Here is a 22,700-nt window from a genome sequence, read left to right as displayed (position 1 = left end):
ATAATTACAAATTTTATACATATTCTGTTATAGACAGGTAAATTGTAATAATATACAGGTAAATTGTAGCCCAGGAGCACGTTCTGTTATAGACATGTACTGTAACAATTATATTTACACTCCTCCCAAAAAAATTGACACATCAGAATCCATTTGTCTCAAAAAAACATGTGAGAGTCCATAGTTGGAGTGGCACGCCCTCCTACTTGTTTTACACTAGGTGTTGGGGCGCGCCCGTGGCGCGCCTCTTGAGGGGGAGCTGGGCGGTGCCTGGTTGTACTCGCCCCTTTAACACTCTTTTCTATTCTAATTAGCGTTTGGGATGATTGCTTTAGTTAACAAAAATTTAATATGAGAAATAGAAATATATACTATAAAGAATAGTGACAACCATGATGCCCAAAAGCGAACCATAGGTTATCATAGAATTATATTATATTATATTGACACAGTCACACATGGGCTGCAGCGTCTTCGATGGTGCATCTAGAGGCAGTGCACGGTGAGAACCAGGCGGCCCTTTGAAGTGATCCTGAAACGAAATGCACAGATGTCTCCTTCACGAATGTTGGTGGTTGTAGTGGCCCTCTTGTCAGTTCCTAGCATGATGCGACATTCGGTGAGCAGATGGTCGTCTGCAAGTCTGACCATGAGTGTATCATTGTTTGGATCAATGTAGTCGAGCAGGTTCTCTTCAGTATAGTTAACCTGAAAATATTGGTAAAAGAAAGCAAGTTATTTACATGGACAGAAATTGTTGTGTGATATGGAAGATAGGAGCGTGTTCTATGGATATTAATGGTGATAGGAAAGTATCGTTAGTGAGTACATATCTTGAGGACCCACATTTATGAATGCTCAAGTAAAATGGCTGATGAAAGAGCAAAGAGAAGTCAATATTTCTGGTGTCCAATTGATGATTTGAGTATGTACAGCCTAGTGTATGAATAGATAACAAAGGAATGAAAAATGGTAAGCTAGAAAAGATAAAGTAGAAATTTCAAAAGGGGCAGGAGAAAAATAACAACAGACCAGGTGTTGATCTATCTGATATACAGTGAGAAGGGGAACATAATTGGTATTTGTAAGATGACTAAAGTGCTGACTGTTAAGTAGTATGAACAGAACAAGATTTTTTATATCTTAAGCATGGATAGAAGAATAGTATAAATAAGAAAATATGTATGCAACTTCCCTTTGTATCATCACAAACTTACAACAGTTAAGGTAATTAAAATGCATAACAAAACAACATTGTATATTCTGTAAAATGGCTGATGAAGCACATGAAAAGAGTGAAGAAGTAAAGGAAGATGAAGAAGTAAAAATAAATGTGCTTGTGATTGAATGGTCGACTACAGAGTAATATTTTAAAAGTGAGTTGAATGAATCTCATTGAGTATAACAAAGTATGAGAGTGGGAAAGAATGGCGATGAAAGAAAATTGGGCTTACACAAGGCAAATTTGTCATTTTCATATACAGTGTGCGCGTGCCATTAAAGCATTAGTAGTGTTGTTGAAAAGATAAAGTTAAAAGCAGAGATGCTCGGTTAAAATCAAGCAGCATCTTTTCTGTTAAAAAGACAATAAAAAGTGGGACTTGTACAGTATGGAGATACAATTTGGTATACTATGAACTTAGTAAATATTGAATAGGCTGTGCATTTGAGCATACCATGAGCTGGCATGGTTTGGCAAACGTCTTGTTGATTGTGCATGCAGGGAGATTATATTGCACCGAATCATTTTTTCCGCACCAACTATTCTAATAGCAATTCTTTCCTCGCCTTGGTTTTCAAGTCAATCTCTAGCCATTCTAAATGTCCTTACAAGAGGATTAAACTCATCAAGCATCTTCATCAGCTATGTCTCTATCAATACCACTGTCTTTTTCACTATCTTCATTCATCACGGCATTAATTCGATTTGAGACCTCATTTTGTGTGTCATGAATATATAGCTCGGCAAATTTTGGAGTCGCACCTCTATTTGGCAGAAGCGATCCAATACGGTGATATACCTGACCATGAATTTTAAATACATATGGACCACCACCTTCGTTAATATGTTTATCAATACCTGCTCCCATGGAGGTGAAAGCAAAAAGGGAATTGTATTGTCTGATTTTATCCAAGAATTGCTTAGAACGTGAATCACCATCAAACCTAAGTAGTTCTGACAGAAAAAGTGGTGGGTTTCTGAAAGCAGGCATTGACACTTTACCGCCCTTGCAGCATAGGTTATATATGATACGATGCTCAGGCACACACGTTTCTTTCTTACATCTCTCGCGGAACCAAAACACGGCGCCATAGAACTGGCATGTGTACTCAGGCGCTCCCAGATACGACCTCTTTTTATACGATGCTGTAGAGAGAATGCATTAGATGTTTTCATAAAGTTTCTAAGGTATATGACCTTGACTACAAAAATACCTTTAAAAACTCTGTGTAATCAGAAGAAAACAGAGCGTGTGGTAGATGTAGTCTGGTAGGGGTAACTTTCAAACAAACGGAAGAACTAATTTAGCACAGTTCGATAATGACCTAGGTGTTGTTTTTACAATTGATCGCAAGGCGACACAAGCAGGACAGACCTGTTCGATGCCAGATACGCATTTTTCTCTTTTGCATTTGCTGACGGCGCCTTAACTAGCTGTATGTATGTATGCGAGACAACCGGAAAGAAACCACCTCCTATGGCGTAATATACGTTAAAAGGGCACTACCATAATAGGCTTGAATTAGAATGTTGATGATCCATACCCATAAATGCACCATTTGCACCAGAGGACAATGATCCGGGTACAGAATTCAAGGCGCCTAAACAAGTCATTTGCACATAAGTTCACATCACACAGAACGTAATATTATAAGGACAAGAGTAACCTATGATCATGTCAAACCATAGCGCACTTTGGAATAGGGCAAGACTTGCTGCCACTCTGTTATGGTGTTGGGAAACAGTTCGACTACGTGCAGCAGCATGATCGAAATCAGGATCAGTGGAATTCATGTTCTCTGTTTTTTATGCATATAAATATCACAGCCGGTGAAAGAAAAAAAGTGCGAGTAAGCACACACAATCCAAGCACAAGTAACTCAACCCAGATAAAATGAGTGGCAAGCACACCTTACCGCAGAGTCGATATGCCCAGCAGATCAAATAACAAGGTAAACTCGAGTATCAATTGATGACGCCAATTCCTGAGAAAAGATACCGTAACTTAAGTGATTGAAAGCAACCAACTCATGAGAAGCACATACCATATTCAGCAACAATGACCTAATTCCATAGTATAACTATGATAACTAAGATTCTACATTACATTCAATATCAGTTAGTTCATTTCAACACCCAATACAGCAGTAAGAGTATTACAGACGTAGTAAACATGATATTGCAAATTTTCCTTAAAGATGGAACTCAAAATCTTATAAAATGACCTCGATATGCAGTCTTAATCTGTATATAATATCTGATGACAAGGCTTTTAGGGTACATATTATTATCAGATTACTTGCTCTTGTTCAAAATCTCTAAGAACAAAAGTCTTAATCTCCATATAATATCCGATGACAACGATATAGTCATGAAGAAGAGTGGCTTTCAGGGTACATATTATTATGAAATTACTTGCTCTTGCTCAAAATCTCTAAGAACAAAAGTCTTAATATCTATATAATATCCGATGACAACGATATAGTCATGAAGAAGAGTGGCTTTCAGGGTACATATTATTATCAAATTACTTGCTCTTTATTATTTTTTGCGATGTCGAGAATCATGAAAAAGAGTGATGAGAATTATGTGTACAGGTAAGCATGTACGTGATCAACCGGGAAGGCAAAATGTAAGCCAAAATGGATAGAGCAGAGTACAATCAGGAAGGCAAAATGGAAAAGTTAGTACAAAGTTGAGTCACTTATTTTGAGACGGAGGGAGTAGATTAATATATAATGGATGTATTGATGACAAAGATATTCATGTAACTGAAACAGTACGCGAAACTGAATCTTAATGTGCATTTAGCACATACGAAACGTCAATCGATTCATGTGGTCTATGAGCAGCGAATCTGTACTTTTGGATGAAAATTTGAACGATTGGAGAGTCAAATGACCTTGTAGCTGTCTCAATCATCTAACAAACTATCTGTTGCACCACTTCTAAAACTGGCAACTTATTTGTTGTTTCTTTGTAGATCAGTATTTTGAATGGCACAAGCAAGTTCAGTTCTTGTTTTAAAGTGCACACCGCAGCAGAATTGATTTGAAATCCACCTTCACACAATCACACATAAAAATCTTGCTCAAAATCTCTAAGAAGAAAAATAAGAACTAACCGAACTATATTGCTTGGAACCTTATACAAGAAAAGCTACACTACACTGGTATTTGTTGTATCTCTGTAGATAACTGAATTCTAAACGCCAGCAACAAGTTCAGTTAAGTTCATTTCCTACTAAAGCATACAACACAGCTCAATTGATTTCAAATTCATCTTTATACAGTGGCACATAACAATCTTTCTCAGAATCTCTATGAACAAAAAGAATAACGAACTGAACAATCTCACTTGAAATCTCATACAAGAAAAGTTACAGTAAACCGCTATTTGCTGTTTCTTTGCACATAACTGAATTTTAAACGGCACAAACAAGTTCAGTTAGGTACATCTCGTTTTAAGGCATATAACACAGCAGAATTGATTTCAAATCTATGTTTGTACACTCGCACATAACAATTCTCCTCAGATTCTCTAAGAAGAAGAAGAAGGACAAACTCAACAAGCTTGCTTGAAATCTCATACAAGAAAAAGCACAATAAATTGAAGCGGCAAGGAAAAGTGCTGAAAATCGAACCTCAACACAAAGATGATCGTTTGAGCAGATGAAACAGCAAGGCAAATCTGACGACGAACCAATTAGTGCGATTTCTGAAAAAAGAAAAACAAATTTAACGTCTCACAGTGAGAGGACATAAGATCAAACAGTTCATGAGTTACACAGGCACGAACCAAAAATCGACACAGAAACATCCATGGATACGCATCAGTAGACCACAAACCATACCTTGGTGACGATGACAGCCGCAGAATTCATTGACGAACAAGATCAGCGATCGACGAAGAACTACAGCTCTCACACTCAACCAACAACCACCTACAACGACAGAACATCCACGACCAGTAAGCACAGCAGCAATAGATCCGAAAAGGGAAGAATGTCGGGTAAGGGAGGGGCAATCTCACCTTCATGGTGGTCTACAGAAGCAGTGCAACGACGGGTGGAGAGAGGCGGAACGACGAACCGAGGACGAGAGGCGGCGGCTGGAGCGAGGTGGACGGACGAACAGAGGACGAGAGCAGGAGGCGCATCATCCCCAGTAGGGTTTGGAGAACTGACAGTGGGGTTTGTTTCTTCACCATCCCCAATAGGACCATGTTGTTGTGCCAGCATGCCAATCCTCAGCTACTCCCTCCGTTCCTAAATATTTGTTTTTTAGAGATTTCAAATGGACTACCACATACGGATGTATATAGACATATTTTAGAGTGTAGATTCACTCATTTTGCTCCGTATGTAGTCATTTATTAAAATCTCTAGAAAGACAAATATTTAGGAACGGAGGGAGTAGATCCTAAGAAGATAAACACCAGTTGTGAGTTGTGACCAACTAAGTTAAAAGATTTGGGGCCAAGTGCATGCAGAACAACTAAACCAACAGGCAAAAGAGAAAATTCAGAGAAGTAAAATATTATAAGACAACCAAATTGGGATTTTAGTAAGAACTGAAAAATGAGTTCCGAGGGTCCAAGTTCCAAACCGATGAATTGAGATTTGAAACACCTAAACAAAGAAGAAAAAGGAGAAGTGCAGATGCTGATTGAAAATACCATGATGTCCTCTTCCTGTTCCATCAACTGCTCCACCTGCCTCCCTTCTTCTGTGTCTCCAGCTGCTGCATCAGCATCAAATGAGAAACAATAATGCCCAAAAGCAGAGCACGAACACCAGCCAAGAGAAGAATAGTAGCATTACTCACTCAAACTTGTTGGATCCACCTGTAGGATGAAGATGAACTCGATCAAACTGCCAGTGATCCTTCGTCTTTGACTTCCTCTGGGGCGGCCGCGATGCCGTTTACATTGGGGCCATGGTGTCCCTAGAGACCTCACCAGCACGCCCGACACGACAGTGGCTGCCCGAGCCCGGGCCTCCATGCCAGCGACGCTGCGGCGCGGACGGGAGGCCCCCGATCCAAGAGCGGATCAAGCCACCACCGACCCCGAGACCACGCCCGACCTTGCCGGCGCCGACCGGTGAACCTACCCCGTCCGCCGTCGTACCTCCCTTTTCTCTTTCCTATCTCTTTATCCCTCCTCTCCTTCCTTCTCTCTCCCTCCTCTCTCATCTTCTCTCTCCTGCACTGGTCGTCGGGGGAGAGGAGAGAACGAGCAGCTCGAGAAGGAGCAAAGTCGGTCACCTCCATCGGACGAAGAGGAGGGGTTGAGCCATGGAGGAGCGGTAGCAGCGGCTGGTGGTGGAGGGAGGATCGAGGAAGAGGGATGAGGAAGGCTGCAGGATCGGAGGAAAAGAGTTTGCTTCCCTACAAAGGCATTGTGCCCAATCACAATGACGAACCCCTATTGCTCCTACATGGGGAGGTGCTATCTAGCGGCATTTTTTCTATCGTTTTTTTCTTCTTCTCACGCATGATAACGCAATTGGCCGGGCACAAAGCTCTCTCCTGATTGGCCTCCCACAACAGTTCGCCTGACGTGGCCCACTCCATGGATCGCCATTTACGTGACTGTTAATGGGTTTTATGGGTAGTTCGTTCGAACCCCCACGGGCGAAACTTTTACAGATTAAAATTGTTGATTTATATTACTTAATTCAAAGATATAAAACTTGTGTATGCTTATACATCAGCAAGTGAACTCTGGGCGGATGGTTAGCCGCGCGCTGTGGTTAGACCACGGTCACTAGTATGAATCCCTCTGCATCATATTTTTCATTCTAACAAAAATTGCGATGTTTTACTGAGAAGTGAGACCCACCAGATGCCACACGTCTAACAGGTGCCTTTTCGTGAGAAAAAATAAATAAAAAACTGAGGGTGCTTTTGCAAAAAGAGCACGCCACATGCCCAGCCTTCACTATGCAGTCACTGACAGCGGGCCCTATGCCACGATGCCATGCCTCGTCAGTGTTGCGGCCGTATACAAACAAGATTTGCACCGTATTTGCATGTCCGAACCAAGTTTTTGCACCACTTTAATGTATCCCGCAAGTTCTAGCACTAAAGTGACCGTTTGCGCCAAGTTCTAGCACCACTGGTGTAATTGACTCTTATCTATGTACTACCTCTGTCCTGGTTTACAGGCCCCTTTTATATTTTGTGTCAAATTTTGATCAGAAATTTAACTAACAAAATATGAATGCATGCCATAATTAAAAAATTACATCCTTTGATTCGTATTTGTACATAGTTTTCAATGTTGCTATTTTTAGTGACATGCATTAATATTTTGTTAGTTAAATTTAAAGTCAAAATTTGGCACAAAACATGAAGGTGACGAATAAAGTAGGACGGAGGTAGTGCAAAACATTCAAGACAAATCCGGTGTTGGATCGCGAGCCGAGAAAAGAAATTGACTTTTGGTGGAGCCCAAGCCTTTCATGTCACGGGATCCATCGGGGAAAGAGTCCTCCCAAGAAATTATGCTTTTATATGCGGTGGACGCCGGGTGGATTTCATCATTGGAGTGCTTCCAGAGAATGTCATCCTCCACAAGTTCATCAAGAAGGAAGCCATGCACAAGCATCCAAACTCCAAAGGGAAAAAAACTCCTAATGTGGGCAGCCGAGATGATAGTGTTCTGTTTGGTCTTAAGGATCCAAGCGTTATCTTTAAGGGCTTCATGCACCTTTCAATTCTTACTTCTTGAGGCTTCAAAGATGCGATGCAATGTCCCAAAATGATGTCTTTGTGCCATTGCCCACGGTGATAGTGGTGGAAGCATATAAAAAATTTAGGTCCTCGTCAGTGCACGGATTTCCAAGCCCCACACACAACTTGTTGGGTTCTTTCCATTCATACCATGACCAACGAAGACGTAGAGCTCTCACAAATTTGTTAGTGTTTAGGACATACGCCAAGATCACCGTACTCACTGGGGCAGCATACAATCTCGCAGTTGACGTTGCGCTTCGTCTTGTTGAAGCCGGACCAAAAAAAAACCCGCTCAATTTTGTTCAGGTTTTGGAGCGTGTGCTCAGCAGGACGGTGAGAGGCGTGATGGAGTACACCGGTCAACTTGGGAGGAAACCACAAACTTAACAAGCAAAGTTCAACCAGTGGTAGTTACAGAAATACACACGGTCGATGCCGCCTCAATCTTTCGGTGTCCATCTCCCCCATGCATCAGAAACTCAAATCTAACCAGCACTTGTTCGGAGGCAAGGAAGCCTAAGAAAATTCGTCCGGCCTACAGATCGGGCCTAAACATCCGTCGGTGCTGGCCTATGGCTGTGCGGCCTTAGTTCTGCCTCACCATTACCCACCGTGCATTTGAGAAGCCAGGCTCACCTTCCCCTCCAAAAAAAGAAGAATAAGAAGCCAGGCTCACCTCTCAGCGTCCCAGCTGAGGTATTATCTCGTGCTCACTGAAGGCGACGGGAGCGCAAGATGACTGCCCAATAGATCTAATCATTAGAGTGCTTTCAGAGAATGTCATCCTCCACGAGATCATCAAGAGGGAAGTCATGCACAGGCGTCTAAAGAGTAAAAAACTCCCAGATGTGGGCAACGGAGACGATAGTGTTTTGTTTGATCTCGAGGATCTAAGCGTTATCTTTAAGGGCTTCACTCTCATTTAAATTCTTCCTTCTCGAAGCTTCAAAGATAAGGTGTGATGTCCTTTGGCTTACGGCCAAGGAGACATGGGGAGTCCTAAAATGGTGTCTTTGCGCCATTGCCCACGGTGATAGTGGTGGAAGCATATAAAAAATCTAGGTCCTTCTTGGTGCACGAATTTCCAAGCCTCACACACAGCTTGTTGGGCCCTTTCCATTCATACCATGGCCAATGAAGACGCTGAGCTCTCACAAATTTGAGTGTTTAGAACGCCAAGGCCACCGTACTCACTCGGGCAGCATACAATCTCCCATTTGACATTGTGCTTAGCGCTGGTGGTCTTGTTGGAGCCAGACCAAAGAAAAGCCCGCTCAATTTTGTTGAGGTTTTAGAGCGTGCTCAGCGGGACGATGAGAGGCGTGATGGAGTACACTGCTTAGGAGGAATCGACCGACTTAGCAAGCAAAGTTCGACCAATGGTAGTTACAGTTTCTAGACAAAAAAAAATGCACACGGCCGATGGCGCCTTAATCTTCCGGTGTCCATCTCCCCCATGCTTCAGAAACTCAAATCTAACCAGCAATTCTTCGGAGGCAAGGAAGCCTAAGAAAATTCGTCCGGCCTGTAGACCGGGCCACGTTAGGGCCGGCCTAAACATCCGTCGGTGCCGGTCTACGGCTGTGCGGCCTCAGTTCTGCCTCACCATTCCCTCCGTGCGTTTGAGAAGCTAGGCTCACCTCTCAGCGTCCCAGCTGCAGAATTGTCTCGTGTTGGCCGAAGGCGACGGGAGCGCAAGATGACTGCGCACCGGTCAAAACGAGGGTGAATCGCCTTGGAACAAGGCTGACTCTACTATTCGTATGTACGTAAGGCCAAACGGTTGGCGTCCACGCACACATGGCTCCAGGCGTCCGTGAGCATGGAACTGATGAAAAAAGAGAGATCGTTCAATGTTTTGCATATATCTGCGCGATAAACTCCAAGAGAGATCGCTCAAGTTGGCCAGGTTGGTGTTAGCGGTAGCGAGTAGCGACTCAAGCTGGAAGCTGCCGCAGCCTAAGCCTTGGATGCATGCGCGACCCTTCCTTCCAAATAAGCTTGTCGATCGATGCCAATATGCCATCTACTCCCTCCTTTCCGATTTATAAGGCTCAATTCAAAAATCTCACCAACCAAGATAAACGATGAGTGGTGGAATATTTTTTGTAGTTTGTAAAAACACCCAATTAATGCTCTTGTTTTTCTCAAAAAATTATGTTTACGAATGCATTAATTACAATGCATGCATGCATAAAGTGAATGTTGGAAGCTCTATCCCTAGTAGGAGACGGTGGGCGATCTGCATATGCACGTGAGCTGAATCTTTGGCTATAAATATGCATGCGATGCACTACTCTCTTGCACAAGCCACCAAGTCACCACCGCTCCAGTAAGAAGTGCAGGTAGCTAGTAAGCAGGCGTGGCTTTGCTCTTCAGCTCTTGTAGCTAGTTAGCTAACCATGGCCGCCTCAGCGTCCTGCATTTCTCTGGTGGTGCTCGTGGCTCTGGCCACGGCGGCGTCGGGGCAGTTGTCGCCGACGTTCTATGACACGTCGTGCCCCAGGGCTCTGGCCACCATCAAGAGCGGCGTCATGGCCGCCGTGAGCAGCGACCCTCGGATGGGCGCGTCACTGCTCCGGCTGCACTTCCACGACTGCTTCGTCCAAGTAAGTTGGCCACATGCATGCATGGCCTGATAGCCGTCACGTACCCGGTTTTCTATCGGTTTTGCTTGCTGAATGCTGAACACTATGCGTATGTGATGTGCAGGGCTGCGACGCGTCTGTTCTGCTGTCTGGCATGGAACAAAACGCTATCCCGAACGCGGGGTCGCTGAGGGGCTTCGGCGTCATCGACAGCATCAAGACGCAGATCGAGGCCATCTGTAATCAGACCGTCTCTTGCGCTGACATCCTCACCGTCGCCGCCCGCGACTCCGTCATCGCTGTAAGAATATCATCTTACGATCATGTAGATCATCGACTGGATGCTCGGCATCTTTTACACCATCGTTACCGAAAAAGGCTTCCACCCCGCTTTATAGATAAAGCCAAGCACCATGACAAGGTTCAACAACACACACACGCACACAAAGGTCTAGCACCACAAGAAGTCGAAAGGTTAATGCTGAGGGCATAGCTCAACAAGCCCTGAAAGACAAAAAAAGAAAGGCGCACGCGGAGGGTGCGGCACAACATCTAGTCTGGCTCCGGGAATGGTGGGGGGAGGGGTGGCGCCAAGCTGAAGGCCAACCGTTTGTTTGCCTTCTATTTGAATTTTTCGCGTGCAGCTCGGGGGGCCGTCATGGACAGTCCCTTTGGGGAGAAGAGATTCCATAGATGCAAACGAGGCAGAGGCAAACAGCGAACTTCCAGGCTTTAATTCTAGCCGCTCAGAGCTCGAGGCAGCATTCCTCAGGAAGGGCGGACTCAATACGGTCGACATGGTGGCCCCCTCAGGCGCGCACACCATCGGCCAGGCGCAGTGCTCGACCTTCCGGGCTCGGATCTACGGCGGTGACACCAACATCAGTGCGGCCTATGCGGCGTCGCTTAGGGCCAACTGCCCCAGACAGTGGGCTCCGGTGACGGCAGCCTGGCGAACCTGGACACGACGACCCCCAACACGTTCGACAACGCCTACTACACCAACCTCATGTCACAGAGGGGGCTCCTGCACTCGGACCAGGTGCTGTTCAACAACGACACCACTGACAACACTGTCCGGAACTTCGCTTCGAACCCGGCAGCGTTCAGCAGCGCCTTCACGACCGCCATGATCAAGATGGGCAACATCGCGCCGAAGACAGGGACGCAGGGCCAGATCAGGCTCAGCTGCTCCAGGGTGAACTCATAATTGACAGACGAGTTACTGTCTACTAGTCAGCACCACACGTGAATGAATAAGACCACAGAACCAGTGGCCAATATGAATACCAGCTCTTTGAAAACTTGTATTTTATGTACGAGCAGCAGCAAATCATGCATGCATCTACATATATATGTAACGATCGCATTCCCACTTTCTCATGCAAAGGCATGGATAATTGCTATCGATCCTACTTATACCACTTCCTATGTCCAGGTGCATAGGGCATCTAATGATTTTCATATGAAAAGAATTATGCAAAGAAATTATCCAATTCCGATGCATGCTCTCGTGAAGGTTATCTCTGAGGTTTAGGTTTCTACTCCCTCCGTTCCAAAATATTTGTCTTTCTAGACATTTCAAATGGACACAACATACAGATGTATGTAGACATATTTTAAAGTGTAGATTCACTCATTTTGCTTCGTATGTAGTCACTTGTTAAAATCTCTAGAAAGACAAATATTTAGAAACGGAGAGAGTAGTTGAAAACAGTCTCAGGTGAATGACGAGTTTCATACTTCTATTTGGATAGTGGGTTCAGGTATGTTTTCACCGATCGCCTCGCTCGAAAAAAAAAAGGATCACCATTGAAGTTGTATCATGTCGACAGATCGTTTACCGACACGGTTCTAGGTTGACAAATTGTGATCGGGGATACATCCCTCGAAGTGGCTATGCCACACTCAACATGCAGTCGTCACCGAACACGGTCAAAACAATAACGTTGTGTGACTCTCACAAGTATATGACAACCCGTTACATCGCTGCCATATACGCCCATTGTTAAAAATGCTGACTGTGACGCTTGCTAGCATTACGGCACCTCAGACAGATCAACGCAAATATCCCCCCCCCCCCCAGTTTACGTTGTTTTTCACCAAAACTACACCGAGGCATCCTGGAGCGCCTGTTATGAAAGACGACCCTACCTCATCACATCTCCTCACCCTCCTCAATGTCCTCTCTCCTGCCACTTGTAGCCTTTCCTTAGTGTCCTCTGGAGGCCAATGCACCATGAGAGGTCATGGGCAGTTATCAAAGTTGAGGGTAACATAGGCCAAAATATATGTTGGAAATATGTCGAGGCACTAAGAAAATTGTTATTATTATATTTCAATTTTCGTGATTAAATTTATACTTCTATAATATGATTGCATTAGCTCTTAAAATATTTCCATAGCCTCGGTATTAAGTCATGTGTGATTGAATGTCGTGTTCCAACAGACCCTGACGGGGAAAATGGACAGCATGACTCTGCTTGGTTGATGGGGGACAAATTATTGCAGGGCCCAAACGGCTTTCCCTGGAAACTCCATTTGCCCAGGGCATTTTCTGTTAAATTTGTACATGTATCATAGTTATTTTAAATTTCATAAAAAAATATTGCAAGAAATCTTCGCAGCAACGCGCAGGGTATCATCTAGTATATCATGAATGAAGGCCCGAATTGTACAGTCTTGTTAAAATCAAGATATCCATGTGGTATGGACAAAGAGTAGTAGTCTTAACGAAAGACAACTTCGAACCGTGGATGGACAAGTTGCAGTAGATATCGCCTTTTGTGATCACAATGAATTAATTCGACACTTGCTCCTCTCTTACACACTTGAAATGCTCCTCCAGTGAGCCATCCATATTGCTTTCCATCTATCACGGCCGACATCAATAAGGAATATGTTTGGTAATTTGTTGAAAGAAATTCATCCTTGGCTCAAAGTGCACATCCGTGTTGCTGTGTGCATTTTTCTTTGGGCAATATGGAGATGTGAATGATCATGCTTTTAACTAGGCAAAAGTTTCAAATTTTTTTACAAGTCATCTTCCGAGCCACCAGTTTTTGGGTCAGTACAAGATGCTCTCTCCAGGATGTGGATGCGTGGGAGTCCATGGCTTTGGGTGCACCTGTTGGGAGATTATCGTCAGGGCTTTATTCGTCCATTTTGGATGACGATCTGGTGATAGGATAGCTGGAGATTAGGGGAACAAGTGGACGATGTAATACTTTCTGTTTTCGTTGTTCTAGTTCGGCCCATGTATTTGAACTTTTCTCCTGCTTCGGACTTTGTTCTAAAATACTACGGGTGTTGGTCAGGGGGATTTTTCCTCCTTTCAGGGAAAAAAAGGATGAAGCAGCAATAATTCATATAGTATAGAAGTCAACAAGTAACTGACGCAAGGGAAACCTTCATGCCTTTGCACGAGGCCTTGACATACATATATGACACATCTCCTGTTTTCAGAAGCTTATGGTCCAAGAAAGGGCGCCCAAGTACATTTTGGATGTTGTATAATGGCCATTGCTAGCCTTATTAATCTCACATATATGACCATTTTTTAGCAATTAATTCACCTTTGAGCAGCTGAGCCTGACCTGCCCCTGAGAGCCAGTCAATGGGCTGAGGTTCCCCATCTTCACCATGGCTGAGGTGAAGGCGCTGCTGAACGCCGCTGGGTTGCTTGCGAAGTTGTTGACGGTGTTGTCGGTGCCGCCGCCGGTGCCAGTGAAGAGCACCTGGTCGGAGTGCAGGAGACCCTTCTGGGACTTGAGGTTGCTGTAGTAGGCGTTGTCGAAGGAGTACGGGGTCGACACGTCCAGATTGGCCAGGTTGCGGTCGCCGGAGCCGGTCGGCTGGGGGCAGTTGGCCTTGAGCGACGTCGCGAAGCCGGAGTTGATGTTGGTCTCGTTGTAGAGTCTGTCCCTGAAGTTCTGGCACTGCGCCTGCCCAATGGTGTGGGCGCCCGAGAGGGCGACCATGTCGGTCACGGTGAAGCCTTTGTCGCCGAAGGATTGGGTGAGGTTAACGAGGTCAAAGAATGGGGGAGGTAGGTCGGAGTTCGCCGCGGCTTCGTTTGCATTGGTGGAGTCCCTCCTTCCAAGAGGAACCGTCCACGAAGGTCCTCCTAACTGTACCAGAGGACAAAACAATATCCAGGGTGAGCAAATTATGTTAGAGTAATCTTGATGATTAAGTTGTGTTTAGCATGCGCTTAGTGCTAAGAGTCAAAGTCCAGTTGGAGTACTAGTGGGTTACGTACGTGGCTATTGCTATGTACTAGTCCTGCAAGTTGCCGTGAGTCAGCTCATGAGTCTGGTACGTGTAGGAGATTAGGAGTACAAGTTATTGGTATTGTTTAGCGTGTCGGTGTATGCTTTTGGAGTCCAAAAGCAAGCCCGTGTAAGATAGGCTTTGTGTTGGGTCGGTTGGTTCTGCATATTTATATGCACGGCACGGCCGGTTGATTGTATCAGGTAGTGGAAAACAGAAAAAGGAATAAAAAGAAGAGGCACGACACGTGCCCTTGGCCAAAGTTTTTCGTGTGCGTGTTCTTCGTCTATTTTGATGTGATCGATTCTGTGGGCAGAATTCCAATAAATTAGCCGGTCTACTTGGTGGTGACACAGGTTGGAGGTCTTACGGCGACGACAGAGTCGCGGGCAGCGACGGTGAGGATGTCGGCGCAGGAGACGGTCTGCTTGCACATGGTCTCGAGCTTCGCCTTGATGCTGTCGATGACTTCGAAGCCTCGCAGCGACATCACGTTCGGGAAAGCGTTTTGTTCCATGCCAGACAGCAGAACAGACGCGTCACAACCCTGCACATGTAGTTAAGCAGCATAATCAGGAAGCATGCATGGATAACTATGGACCCTAGTGTTTAACAAACAAAACCGGAATGAAAACAGGGAGCGTGCCGACTATCAGGTTATGTATTTGAAGAGCTTACTTGGACGAAGCAGTCGTGGAAGTGCAGCCGGAGCAGCGACGCGCCCATGCGGTTCTCCTTGTTGACGGCAGCCGTCACGGCGGCCTTGATAGTGGACAGAGCGTTCGGGCACGACGTTTGGTAGAACGTCGGCGACAACTGCGCCGACGCCGCCATGGCCAGGCACAAGAGCAACACGGTTGATAGAGACGAATGGGCCATGGCTTCTTGCTAGCCAACGTCTAGTGAGAGACACTAGCTTAATTGTGATAGGAAGAGGCGCTTGTACTGGATGCAATGCAATGCCCTGCATTCCATGCAGATATATATATAGCCGCTCGCAGGCTTGGCAATTCTGGCACATGGCGATTGTAGTGGCCACACGCCCACTTCTGCCGTTGGGTTGCAAAATTTTCCTCTTTTACGGGGCCGTTATGGTGCAACTTGGTGCATGCATGGAATGATACTGCAAAGTCACAATCATCACTCATCAGAGGGATATTCGGGTGACTAAGTTCTTCTAGTATGGTAGAGTTATTTATCTAAAACCATCACACTTGGAGCTAGGGTAACCACTTGGTACCACATTGAAGGCAGATCATAAAAAACCACCGAAAATGTGCCTAATGCGTAACGCAGAGCACTGATAGTCGGATAACCTCGCGAAAACAGTCAAACTGACTGGTTGGGCCCACCTGTAAGGCTGACGTGGATTGCCTATGTGGGAATTTTGCTGAGTTGGACCTAGGTCCCACCTGTTAATGACTAAAGTGTTTATTTTTTTCACCTTTTCTTTTCTATTTCTCTCTCCTTTTCTCTGTGGGCATTTGACCGAACAGGTTGTGGGCGAGCACTGGACACGGACATCACCGGCGCCGCCACCACAGAGGACATGTGCAGCGGTAATGCCTGGCCAGCACCACTCCTGGTTGCCGCCGGCGAGCTCCTCCAGGAGACCAGCTCGCGTCCGCGGGCCGCGTCGTGGAAGCGTGGTCGCTCGTCCTCCGGTGGACGCGGACATGGCTGGGGCGGGATCTCGCCCGAGCTCAGCGTACGACCCCGCCTCCTCGCTTCCACTCCCGAGCGCCGCTGCTGCTGCGGAGCTCCACGCTGCCAACACCGGCCGCCGCCGCCGGCACGGAATGAAGGGACGAGGCAGAGACACAGCAAGCGGGAGCAGCGCCGGCAGCAGGACGTGCGAGCTTGCTCCGCGCTCGCATCGCGCTCTCCCTGCCGCGCGACCCTGCCTCCTCGCTCCCACTCCTGAGCGCCGTCGCCGCCGCAGAGCTCCAGGCCACCAACACCGACCGCCGCCGCCGTTCAGTGACCGGAGCGCCGCCGCCATGCGCCTGCCCTACTATTTCTCTTCTGGCCAAGGGGGTGACGCGGACGAGCACCACTCCATCACCAGAGTGGCCTGCTTTTTTCAGTTATGGGAGGGCGGTGGCCTGCACCGCTCCAGGCTGCCGCCGGCGAACACCTCTCCACCGGAGCTCCCGTCATCTGCTTGACCGATTGAAGAGATGGGGAGGAAGAAGACAATGGATGGATGACAGGTGGGACCTAGGTCCAACTCAGCAAAATTTCCACATAGGCATTCCACGTCAGGCTTACAGGTGGGCCCAACCAGTCAGTTTGACTGTTTTCGCGAGGTTATCTGACTATCAGTGCGCGTTACGCATTAGGCACATTTCTGGTGGTTTTTTTGTGATCTGCCTTCAATGTGGTACCAAGTGATTACCCTAGCCCCAAGTGTGATGGTTTTGGGTAAATAACTCACTATAATAGAGCATGAGCTAGAGCTAGTATATAGCTTGACGCTCGTGTGTGCAGCTTTTTTTCTAACACATGACTGCTATTTTTTCTGCTATGCACATGGCCACACATGATATTCATTGATCGATGCTCTAGGTCGCCGCAGTTCATGGCTAGATATGAGCCCAAATTGAGCGCGAAACGAGATCATGGTTCTTCGTGCACCTACGTGGTGCACTGGTACTTTTTACTGGTAGTACTTTAATGCATGCGATATACTTCTTCCGTTCCTAAATATTTGTCTTTGTAGACATTTTAAATGACTACTACATACGGATGTATGTAGACATATTTTAGAGTGTAGATTTATTCATTTTACTCTGTATGTAGTCACTTGTTAAAATGCCTAGAAAGACAAGTATTTAGAAACGGAGGGAGTAGATGTCAGAAAATGTATGTGGTATTTCCAATATCCGTCGATCATGGGTTGAGATTTTTGCTGACGGTTGCAGCAAGTGGCTGGTCGTGCAAAAATCCCTCATCTATCTTCCCCTCTCAGACGATATCCATCGTCCTTCAAAATTCAATAGGATAAGATGGTTGGGCCGGGTACTCTGAATCCAAGATATTTAAGTCAGCAAGTAAGCAATTTTATGCACGCGAGCAAGAGAAAACAAATAGTTTTGTCCACTAGACACCCCGTATTGCATGCCAGCCATTCAGCAAGGGATTGGTCTTGGCTCGAAACTCTGTACATGGACTGGTAGCTGATTTCGTTAATCAAATGACCACGACATGCATGCACATACAAGTGGAAACCGAACGGTGCCGGCTGCTAGTCCTCAGATATGGATGCTGCATGTGTTTAGTCGTGTTTTGTTGACTGGGTTCTCCAAGAGTTCGTGCTCGGCGCTTCTCCTCGGGCAACGAGGCGGAGCGGCGCCACGCCACAGTCGCACCCTCACTGGAAGAGACGCCCACCAGACCGATGGGTATTTACGTGTGGGACTCCGCCGTCAGCATGACAGGTCGGACGAGTTCAAACTGTCTCATATCCGCCCTTCATTATTTAATATGCTAGATATAAGGAGTACGATCAGCCCGAAGTTTAAGGCCAGTTTGAGACACCTGAATGAATTATTATGTTTTGACCGGTCAATGAGCAGGCCGATCGCGTGTGTGTTTCAAAGCGGTTTGAGGCACCAGGCTATAAGTGCTCTAATTCCCTGAAGAGTTGACCATTCAATGTCTTTTTTAGGATGGATTAGAGTCGCTCTTAAGAGCATCTCCAACAGCCGCGCAACGCGCCGCGTCTTAAAAGTCAGAATACAGCGCGGGGTTAGCCAGCTTTTACGCGCGACGGTGCGCTGGCTTCAGCGGCCGCTGCAAATTAAAACACGCCCGAGCCGCTCCAGTAGGCGCGCTATATTTCATCTGTTTTTTCCTACTACGATTTGATAGTTCATAGTTTGTCCGACTCGGACTCTGTCTGCTTCTACAATAGCCTACTTCTACGATACAAAATCAGTTTTGCTAAAGCACATCTAGATGTGCCATAAGTATTGCACATCTAAGTCATATGTCATTGATTTTACATTGAGATTCATGTGAATATTTTCTTTTTCTCTTTATTCTTGATTCACTCACTTAGATGTGCAATAACTAAAATTCATCTAAATGTGCCCTAGACACCCTACAAAATAAAACGAAAAACTAGTATTATTCGTCCGACTCGGACTCTGTCTCGGTGATGTCCTCGTCCGACGTATGTGCGTAGGTGTCAAGGAACCGCTCGTCGCCAGAGTCCCAGGAGGACGCGTCTCCTAGCACGATGTTGTATTTAGCTACCACCCTTCGTGTTCGCTTGTCCTCGCGATACGCGGCTCGCTCTTCCCTCCTCTTCGCCCTCCTCTGGGCGAAAAACTGTTCCTCGTTGGTGTCTTCCGGGAAGCGATGGCTCCACAGCGCCATGGCTTGCTCGTCCATCTCGGCCAGCCTGAGACGACGCTCCCGCCTCCGGTGCTTGCAACGATCCTCGTCGGTGAGAAGCCGTGGGAAAGGCATCAACTCTCGTGCCTGCTCCCACGTCGCCACGTCGGCGAAGTTCATGTCCTAACGGGGCCACAGGAGGCGCCACGCCGCAGCGTAGTATGCGCGGGCGCCTTCTTGGGCGGTGTCGAAGGTTCCGAGGCGGAGGAGCATGCCGCCGCCCGACCGAATCTCGACGGAGTAGGTGCCGGACGGACGCACGCGGACGCCGCGGTAGCCCGAAACTCCCCGGCGGTGAGGCGGCATGGCGGCGCGGTGATGGCGTGCCGGCGGCAAAGGGTGGTAGAGGGCAATGGAGAGATGGAGAGAGCGGCGGAGGGTGCTGCAATTTATAGACGCGCCCAACGTGGCGCGTTAAATGTAGCGCGCGAGTTGCTGCCTTTTCCCTGCACGCGCAATCGTTTCCCGCGCGCTAGTTTACCGCTATCGCTGTAGCGCATGAAAACGTCCCGTGTGGGCTAAAATGCCAATTTACCACGCACGCGTCTTTTGACGCGGCTGTTGGAGATGCATGCTCTAAGCGTTGAAATCATTCCATATGATCTGCCGCATGGTGGTGTGCACCGATGAAAACCCATGACTTTTCTAACTAAAAGTGTAGAGTTCGTCAGAAACAAAAGTGCTTATGTGCAAGTGGGCATGATTAATAAGCAAAGGAAAAATACGTATGCAACTCGTCCATTTGCACGACGGCCCCTTGAGATACTCGGATACATCACATGACACTCCATCTTCCCACACTTGATGATGATCCGAGAAATGGCACAACGTTCTTGCACATGATCAGTACAAGTACAATAACTCCACAGCCTTATTATGTCCGCCTTTGATCGCCCCGGATTTTAGGCCGGTAGCTTAGTTCACCCTGGAGCAGCTGAGCCTGACCTGCCCCTGCGTCCCGGTGAGCGGGCTGATGTTCCCCATCCTCACCATGGCCGCCCTGAAGTCCCTGTTAAACTGCGCCGACCCCGACGAGTACGTCCGGACCAGGCCCGCGGTGCGTCCGTCGTTGATCAGAACCTGGTCAGAGTGCAGGAGCCCCTTCTGTGACATCAAGTTGCGGTAGTACGCGTTGTCGAACGCGTTGGGCGTCGTCGTGTCCAGCGGTGCCAGGCTGCTGTCGCCGGACCCGGTCGGCCGGGGACAGTTGGCCTTGAGAGGTGTTGCGAAGGCCGTATCGATGTTGGTCTCGTTGTAGAGCCTGTCCCGGAAGTTCTGGCACTGTGCCTGACCGATGGTGTGGGCGCCAGAGAGGGCGACCATGTCGGTCACGCTGAGCCCCTTGGCGGCGAAGTTGGCCGTGAGGTTGGCCACGTCGAAGGATGGCGGCGGAAGGTCGCTGTTGGCCAGAGACAAGCTCGCCGTCGTCGAGTCCCTCCTTCCCAGAGGAACGGTCCACGAAGGCCCTCCCAACTGCAAGCAAATAATAAAGAACTAATAAGTTGCTTAATTTACTGTCGCATGCGTTCAGCAAATTGACTGCAGCGGCGCCGGATCGATCTTACGGTGACGACGGAGTCGCGGGCGGCCACGGCGAGGATGTCGGCGCACGAGACAGTCTGCGTGCACACGGCCTCGACCTGCGCCTTGATGTTGTCGATGACGTTCATGCCACGAATTGAGCCGGCGTTCGGAGCTGCCACCTGCTCGCCGGTGAAGCTGGCGGTGTCGCTCAGCAGTACGGACGCGTCGCAGCCCTGATGCATCGATTGTCACACACAAAAGAAATTACCTCCGTCAACATAAATTCAGTACATTCTAATTCCCTTAGTTGATTTGAACTGAAAAGTCACTGTCAAAGTGCCAAGAAAAAAATAAATTGGAAAGTCACTGTCAAGTGAAGAGTCTAAAGAGGAGTAATGCTACATCTGCGTAAAACAACTTACGTGATTTACGTAGCGGGGCAACAAGAACATATAGGAAGGTATGTTAACCTGTAGGTAGGTGAGTCATTCTTAGATCTAGGATTATCGATCTAAAGAGTGTCAACTTATCACTAGTTAGGTACACATGTAGTGATCCACGCCACTAACTTATTGATAGTGTAATGACTTTGACTACAGTTTAAACTGAGACCTTCTAAATTAAGTACTCCCTCTAATCCACTAAATCAACGACAATTAATATGAATTGGAGAGATTAGCAGCAGTGTATGCAGTAGAAACTACAGTAAGTAAAGAGAGAAGGCGTGAGGGACTTGCTTGGACAAAGCAGTCGTGGAAATGCAGCCGGAGCAGCGACGCTCCCATGCGGCGCTCACTCCTCACGGCGGCCGCCACACCCCTCCTGATGATGGCCAGCGCCCTGGGGCACGACGTCGCGTAGAACCTAGGCGAAAGCTGCGCTGAGGACGATGCCGCCAGGCACAGGAGCAACAGCACCGACAGAGAAGAGGCCATTGCCATTGCCATCAGTGTACTTCCGTATGCAAGCAGGCACTAATCCTGTTGAGATGAAAGCTCTATGCAATGGCCTGCATTACCATGACTACATACATCCGTTTATATAGCTGACAAATTTCAAGCGATTGTGCAGCCCGTGACAGTCCATTTGGTGTAATATGACAACCGGTACTGTCTATTTTGGTTGGAGAATGGATATAGTACGGTTGGTATGGTGTTCCTAGTGCAACGCAACAATGAACAATGGGAAATCTATTGGCTAGCTAGTAGGCTAGGGTTGTGGTAGCGGTACCACAAGCTCAGAATTATCGTAGCTCACCAAATTGTGTCATACTTCTGTTAAGGAAAAATGACTTGATATACATTCCTCGAGGTAAATAATATCAGTTATTTACCAAGTGAGCTATCGGGTTTGGGTTCTTTCAAATTGATGTCTAAATTTATTGGTATTATCAGTTGTCTGGCAATTCTTATGTGTAACGTATACATGGTTCAAATGTCAGGATTATGTTCTACTCCTTTTTGCTAAAAATATCAAGAACTAAGGTTTAAATTAGTTAGTTCAACTGATTGTGTCATTTGAAGTAGTAGATACTTATCACATTTTAGAAGCTTCTTTCTTTACGTAATTTTTTTACTAGGTTGCTAACATAGGAGGGGTCATACTATGTTTTCTTTAGCGGTGCTTGATTTAGCCATATGTTTCTCAATTGTTTGTTCTTGCATTGACTATAAACCCTACTCACTATGGATAGTGTGCGAATCAAAGCTGCTCGATAAGTAGTTACTATAAATAGTGTGGGGTAGAAAAATAATTTATGTATGCTAATATATCTCATGCTACCAACTTAAGTGTCTGTTTCTACACTTGGTGACACTATTTCGATATCCAGTATTACTCAGGCATTGCAATACACTGCACTCAGATGATTTTGTCGGTAGGAAATTTGAAGCTCCATGATTTGGCAAGATTATTTGTGCAAGAAACTATGTATGTCTTGAAGTTTTCCATCTC

At 46.6% G+C, this 22,700-nt stretch overlaps 2 protein-coding genes, 1 long non-coding RNA gene and 1 pseudogene across 7 annotated transcripts; 1 reads left to right on the top strand and 3 right to left on the bottom strand.

Moving 5' to 3' along the window:
* Positions 1-354: 354 nt before the first annotated feature.
* LOC125535660 lies at positions 355-6,671 on the bottom strand. 5 transcript variants are annotated; one of them, XR_007294767.1, is made up of 7 exons: positions 6,049-6,671; positions 5,900-5,964; positions 5,255-5,489; positions 5,076-5,165; positions 4,866-4,939; positions 3,139-3,207; positions 355-708 (listed from the first exon to the last, which is right to left on the bottom strand). It is a non-coding gene; the product is annotated as an uncharacterized LOC125535660 (long non-coding RNA). The 5 variants fall into 5 exon arrangements; XR_007294768.1 differs by having other exon boundaries at positions 5,900-5,961; XR_007294766.1 differs by having other exon boundaries at positions 3,134-3,207; positions 5,255-5,964.
* A 3,614-nt stretch (positions 6,672-10,285) lies between these two features.
* Positions 10,286-12,035, top strand: LOC125540986 (annotated as a pseudogene).
* Positions 12,036-13,900: 1,865 nt separating this feature from the next.
* LOC125535659 (peroxidase 2-like) lies at positions 13,901-15,791 on the bottom strand. Its single transcript, XM_048698731.1, has 3 exons — positions 15,501-15,791; positions 15,193-15,369; positions 13,901-14,680 (listed from the first exon to the last, which is right to left on the bottom strand). Exons 1-3 carry the CDS (start codon positions 15,699-15,701, stop codon positions 14,117-14,119), a joined length of 942 nt encoding a protein of 313 aa, XP_048554688.1. The 5' UTR covers positions 15,702-15,791; the 3' UTR covers positions 13,901-14,116.
* Positions 15,792-19,930: 4,139 nt separating this feature from the next.
* LOC125535658 (peroxidase 2-like) lies at positions 19,931-21,752 on the bottom strand. The gene is made up of 3 exons (XM_048698730.1): positions 21,485-21,752; positions 20,789-20,980; positions 19,931-20,696 (listed from the first exon to the last, which is right to left on the bottom strand). The coding sequence occupies exons 1-3, from the start codon at positions 21,692-21,694 to the stop codon at positions 20,139-20,141; spliced, it is 960 nt and encodes a 319-aa protein (XP_048554687.1). The 5' UTR covers positions 21,695-21,752; the 3' UTR covers positions 19,931-20,138.
* Between the last annotated feature and the right edge of the window lie 948 nt (positions 21,753-22,700).

The sequence above is a fragment of the Triticum urartu genome, chromosome 2, assembly GCF_003073215.2.
Source record: "Triticum urartu cultivar G1812 chromosome 2, Tu2.1, whole genome shotgun sequence".
In the NCBI taxonomy this organism is placed as follows: Eukaryota; Viridiplantae; Streptophyta; class Magnoliopsida; order Poales; family Poaceae; genus Triticum; species Triticum urartu.
The sequence above is the reverse complement of the archived record's forward strand: the minus strand, read 5'-3'. Positions and strand labels throughout refer to the sequence as shown.

Coding starts and splice junctions, on each gene's coding strand:
- LOC125535659 (XM_048698731.1), bottom strand. CDS start 15,701: ATGGCCCATTCGTCTCTATCAACCGTGTTGCTCTTGTGCCTGGCCATG. Junction 15,370..15,500: donor TCCACGACTGCTTCGTCCAA/GTAAGCTCTTCA, acceptor CTACATGTGCAG/GGTTGTGACGCGTCTGTTCT. Junction 14,681..15,192: donor CCCGCGACTCTGTCGTCGCC/GTAAGACCTCCA, acceptor CCTCTGGTACAG/TTAGGAGGACCTTCGTGGAC.
- LOC125535658 (XM_048698730.1), bottom strand. CDS start 21,694: ATGGCAATGGCAATGGCCTCTTCTCTGTCGGTGCTGTTGCTCCTGTGC. Junction 20,981..21,484: donor TCCACGACTGCTTTGTCCAA/GCAAGTCCCTCA, acceptor TCGATGCATCAG/GGCTGCGACGCGTCCGTACT. Junction 20,697..20,788: donor CCCGCGACTCCGTCGTCACC/GTAAGATCGATC, acceptor ATTTGCTTGCAG/TTGGGAGGGCCTTCGTGGAC.